At 32.9% G+C, this 5,951-nt stretch overlaps 1 protein-coding gene across 1 annotated transcript; it reads right to left on the bottom strand.

Annotated features, from left to right (window-relative positions):
- Window positions 1–1,005: 1,005 nt before the first annotated feature.
- Window positions 1,006–4,383, bottom strand: LOC139777265 (venom allergen 3-like). Its single transcript, XM_071714583.1, has 5 exons — window positions 3,442–4,383; window positions 3,010–3,180; window positions 1,897–1,978; window positions 1,694–1,820; window positions 1,006–1,414 (listed from the first exon to the last, which is right to left on the bottom strand). The coding sequence occupies exons 1-5, from the start codon at window positions 3,568–3,570 to the stop codon at window positions 1,231–1,233; spliced, it is 693 nt and encodes a 230-aa protein (XP_071570684.1). The 5' UTR covers window positions 3,571–4,383; the 3' UTR covers window positions 1,006–1,230.
- Window positions 4,384–5,951: the final 1,568 nt, after the last annotated feature.

Here is a 5,951-nt window from a genome sequence, read left to right as displayed (position 1 = left end):
TGATATATTTTAGGGCGGTTCAAGATGCAGCATAGATTTTTAAAATTGTTTATTCCGAAAACGAAGCCTCGTACGAAAAAAAATTATTCTACAATTTCGACTTATCTTGGCAAGAGGAATCACCCTATTCTCGCTTGTATTACAATTTCGCATGCGCTCTGTATATTAACATTTTTTTTTATGCGCATACCGTATATAGCGAACGATTGCGGCAATCGCGAATAACGTTTACGTCACTACCTGGACTTGCAGTGAATTTACAAGGCTTCAATCCCCTAATAGCTGTCGCTCCGAGGAAATCGCTGTCAGCGAATACAAATTCTTCCGCTTTCGCCGTCACCGTTTATTCTTCTCGCCTTCTACGCGCGTCCAAACATTACCTGCGTGTTGCGCTGTCCATGTCGCAGATCGCGTTCTTTGTGCAGCGACGCACGCCGCGGGTGGGCCTGTATATCGGAATGTTTGCCCGCGTCATTGTTGCGCGTCCGACACTCGATACGTTCCTCCCGGAATCCGGTTTTAAAAAGCGCTTAGAGCCCCTAATGGCCGGCCACCTTCCCTCTTGCCTTACACGCGATATCGCTTCTTCTTCGGGGGAATCTCTCACGTTCCCTCGCATGTGTGCGCGCGCCCGCGCGCGAGAACGAGTGTGTTCTCGCGCTCACCGGGAAGCCACACGGGCAACACCCAGGGCGCCGCTGACTTTCTGATATATGGGTATATCGCTCGTATCCATTCGCAATTCAGAGACGATGAATACGCGCTGACGTTCCTCGTTGCGCGCACCTGAAAGCTATACAGGATCGCTCGCAGGATCACCACGGCATGAGGCTGGACTACCCGCGGGGATGAGTAGTTTGTAAACGGAAGAAGGTGCGAGTAATGTAATCCGTTAATCGAGGGGGCTGCCCCCAGGATGCAATCCCGAGCAGATGAGACATTTTGGAAAACGTTGAAAATAGTTATATCATAGGCGCAAAAATCTTAGACAAGAGAATGTTCTTCTAAAAAATTCAATGCAACTATCTTTATTTACAGCTATATTAAAGTTTCTACAAGAGATTTTGTCATTGATATTTTCATCGTTTCGCCGATACCTACTAAGTGTGTTCGATAAAGCATCATATTCATGTATAAGAGAAAAGATGAGGCCTTGATAAAACATATATTTATTTTAACGTTGTGCTACTTTTTTCATCCTTCAAATTAAATTATTGAGGATGATAAAATCTATTTCTTTATTTCATATATTTTTTTTCCTATTACATTTCCAGTTGGACCATAGTTGCAAACTAAATAATGCATAGTCCAACCATTTGGTTCCTTGTACTTTATTCGTCCGCATCCGATTTTCGTCGTGTCAGCCCAGACAATCTGAGTATAATGTCCCACTTCGCCACTATGCCCGTAGTATCTATGTACAGATTATTTTATTGAAAATTTTTTTATATCGAATATCATGGATGTGCTTTAAAGGATTAAACTGATAGAATTTATTCTTCACAAAAATCTAGTATCTTTTCTTCACAAAAGTATCTTTTCGGTACTTTAACATGTAAAATTTTTAACGCGGTCGAAAGAAATAACTTTTAAAAATTAATTTAGATGCCTTATGCTTTAATATACATATTTGTTAACTAAACGTGCAAAATATGTCTGATTAAAAGATTCAATACCTATTTGAAATACTTACGTGGAAATGTAACGTCTATCAAAATTAGCTACTTCATTGTACCATGATTGAATCATTTCTTCCAAAGTAGACTTATTTATGCCCGGAAAAGATGATGAGGCTATATTTTGTCCAACTGAGAATCTTTCTGCGATTTATTATTTATAACGATAAATATATCAAAATATGCGATTAGAAATTTAATTGCATAGATTATTACTCACCGATGTTTCTACAACTGTCATGACCACGAGAGCATTGATTGGCCCATCTTTGCGCAATTATCTCTAGTTCTTTATCCCAGGTCTAAGAAATTGTAGGTGAAAATTAAATATATTTTTAATCGTATATATAGTGGGATTAATACAATTAAATTTTAGCAGAATTCGGGGTAACATTCTTTTCTAATTGTGTATAATGTATATGTGCAGGTATGTACATATTTTTATAAGTGTTCTGTATGCCGTGTATGTATTGCATATATGAAATATAATAAATTATAAACAGGATTTTACTTCAAATATTCTATCACAAATTATAAATTTGTCTGTAATAACGTAGATTTTATATAGATATACACTGGTGGAAATAGAAAAAAGAACATCAAGAACACTTTATCCTTACGATACCTGATAAAATTGTGTTTATTCGTACAATCAAGCACGATGTAAGATAAAAAAGACAAGATCGTACAACATATGGAAATCTTTATTGGGGGCACCTTATTGTAGTACGTTAGTAGTAAATATATCCGCCCTTCATAGTGTTCTTTTTTTCCATTTCCATCAGTGTATATATTTCAAGATGCATTGCATACAAAATAAGATTAACTTATAAAATTATAAGTTATAACATTGAAAGGAAGAGTTTGTATTTTGTGCTAAATTAAAACCAAGTTGGATTAACTACGAACTCATCTCTTATAGTTCGTCTTTTAAATTTTAAAGAACTTTATTTTTGTGTGTTAATTAGAATGCGAACATTTATAATGCGTTTATAATTTTGAAAATATTTTATTGTATCTTAATCCTTGAAATTCACACTTGGGCGGTTCAGGGACCGCAATAATACTTTGGAACTACGTTTGAAACTATTATTTATATTTTTTAATGCGTATTTTTTGTAATAATTATTTTTTTACAAATTCTGAGATTATCATCATAATTTTCAGAAAATTTACGATCTGAAGAAAAAAGGCAATTAAAATATGATAATTTTTTTGAAATTTATGAACAAAAATGACTGGAACCCTCCAGACTTACTCCAGGCTTACGCGTATGTCAAAAATAAGTGTGGCCTGCGAGGGTTAATAATATATTATTTATTATATGTCTTACCAAATTCGGCATAAAAACTGCCGCTGGTTGCGGACCGTTCTTTCCTCTCTTTTCCTCACCCGATGCGACTTTCTTCCTCAATTGATTGTGTTTTTCTACTATGGCTTTTCTTTCAGCATCATTAAAACCTTGACTACTCCATTGCCTGCACAATGTCGCCGGTATTGGTGACTGTAATGTGATATTGTAGGATTAACTAGGCGCAATACAAATTAAATTACTATAAATCATTTTAATAGAGCAATTTTAAACAATCTTAATTATAAAGCTTTTAGTATTATAAAATAAAATTTTAAATACCCGGAATAACTAAAATAATCTACATTATAACTTAACTAAATTTTAAAGGAGAAAAGAAGAATTAAAATTTACGTACTAATTATGTATATTTAATTATATGTATTATACATGTAGATAAATAATTTCACTTACTGCATAGGTGCACATTGTATGACCTTTGATTTTTTTACAAAATTTTAGATTGCAATAATCTGTCGCATATGTACCAGCAAAGTTTTCCGCTACTATAGCAAGACATAATATGCTTAAAATTAGTGCCATAATTTTCAATACGATTTTTCAAACTTTTTAAATGGTTATAGACACAATTTTTCTTGCAAAAACAAACAACTTTGAATGGAAACGAAAATTCTAATTTATACCCGACGTGTTATCATTCGACAACGTTATCATTGTCATTAATTCTCTAGTATTACTTTTTAACATGATTTACGGGTGCTTTATTTTTCCTTATCTTTATTCTACTTCACAATTGCTCGTGACAGAAACGTGTAGTTTCGAACAGATGTAATCTCTGTTTTTGACCTTCATCTACGGAGCGATATCGTCAGTTACAAAATTGGAAAACTTATGAATAATTTTATGATTAATTCTTATACAACAAGTACGTTTTATTAATTAATAATTAAAATATAGATTGATTATATTGCGCAACAGCGCTCGCTGCACGTTTGCTGCTTTCGCACAACACCCGCGCACTCACGCACTCGTTCGCGCCGCGCACTCCCGGGAATAAAAATAGACTTCAGCTAAACTCCCAAGAACGCCTTTATTAGAAATGTATGGAACTTATTAAATTACTAGTCATTTCTTAATTTTATTTTGCATTGGATGTAAAATGTTTTTTTGGTTTAAAAGCTAAATTTGGAAAAAAATATATTAATTTTGGATCGGGGACCTACTTTGGGCCCAATAAGGCCGAAGTCGATTTTTAAAAATGAGAAATTTTTATTGTATTGTCTTTTTCTACTAATTAATTTAAACAACTTTTGTCTGAAACATTTTTTTATTTCCCTAATACGTTTTGAGATATTAAAATTTAATGATAATTTTTAGGCTGGCTATTTTCAGCATTGCTGTGTGAAAGCTTACCTATCATATTGCAAAAGTTCCGAAGAGGAGACTACTGGTTTGGTTATATTCCTTAACTATGGCATCTTCTCCCGATTTATCCTACTTTTTATCGAAAAATGTATGACATAAATAAACGTTATATAAATTGTTTACACAAAATAAACGGGAAATTTTGTGTAAAAAGTCAATACATATTGAATTTGTAATACATTGTTCCTTTTAGTGTTGTGTCATATATGCAAGGAATCATTACTCGTCATTAGCGCGTCTGTTCTGTTTTTCTTTCTTTTACATGAATCGGGACTGCTTGTTGATAAATCGAATAATGCCCAACAACGACACTTCTTTGTCATTTTGCTTGTTTAGATGATGCCTGCAGTTTCTCGTATGAAGATATAATGTCCAACTCTATTGTTCTAACACAACAAAATCCGCAAGAGAGACCGTTAATTCTGAAGTATTACTCGGAATATTCCTGTATACGGCATAATTAAAAATATAATATGCGATAGACGCTTTAATTATGATAGCATTTAGAATGTTTTAAACAATATACATTACTTACATGTTAAAGAAAAATATTATTTTTGTAGTATGATTAAAAAACAGAAAAAATAGAGTAATTTTTAAAAATATTTTAGTTATAAATTATCCTTGTGCAAAAAAGTCAATATTTAACTTATTGTATGTTATTACCTTGTATAATATGAGCGAATCAAGTGTGCTTTGCTCCGTCTGTCATTTGTCTAAATGATTGAAGGGACAAGGTGGTTCTTGATTTTAACTCAGAGGGATATTATATCTTCCTGTAGAGAGATTCATAAAATCCGTTGAACTTGAAGTGCTTGGCCTGCATTAAATAAAATATAGTGTAATTAAAATAGAAAAGAAAGAGTGTATTTATTTAAAATATCACAGTTTTAAGTTATATATGTGCAGGAAAGTAAATATTTAACTTATAGAATATTATTACATTGTATAATATGTGTGATTCAAAAATGGGCCTGTTCCTCCTGTCATTTGTTCAAATGATTGAACAGGGTATTCAGGTCGTTCTTGATTTTGTACGCAGGGATCCATAATATAACCCGTTGATATTAATTGCCCAGAGGGATCCATAACATAACCCGTTGAATTTAGAAAGGTTGGTCTGCATTGAAATATAGTTTGATTAAAAATAGAGAAAGAAGAGTAATTATTTAAAATGTTACAGTTGTAAGTTATATTTGTACAGAAAAATAAATATTTAACTTATTGAATATTATTACCTTGTATAATGTGTGTACGAAAGTGAGCCTTCTGTCATTTGTTCAGATAATTGAACGGGCCAGTGATGAGCTGGTTCTTGACTCTGTACGGAGGGAGTCATAATATGACCCGTTGATCTCTGCCATTGTGTAGAGGGATCCATAATATAACCGGATCCATAATATAATATTGAATTTGAGTTTGGTCTGCATTAAAATGTGATGTGTTTAAAAAAATAAGGGAAGAAGAGTAATTATTTAAAATGTTGTAAGTTAAATTTGTGTAAAAAAAGTAAATATTTAACTTATTCGATATTATTA

This window comes from Temnothorax nylanderi, unplaced genomic scaffold (assembly GCF_030848795.1).
Source record: "Temnothorax nylanderi isolate EJ_2023f unplaced genomic scaffold, tnyl_v1.0 TNYL_tig0143_pilon, whole genome shotgun sequence".
NCBI lineage: Eukaryota > Metazoa > Arthropoda > Insecta > Hymenoptera > Formicidae > Temnothorax > Temnothorax nylanderi.
The sequence above is the reverse complement of the archived record's forward strand: the minus strand, read 5'-3'. Positions and strand labels throughout refer to the sequence as shown.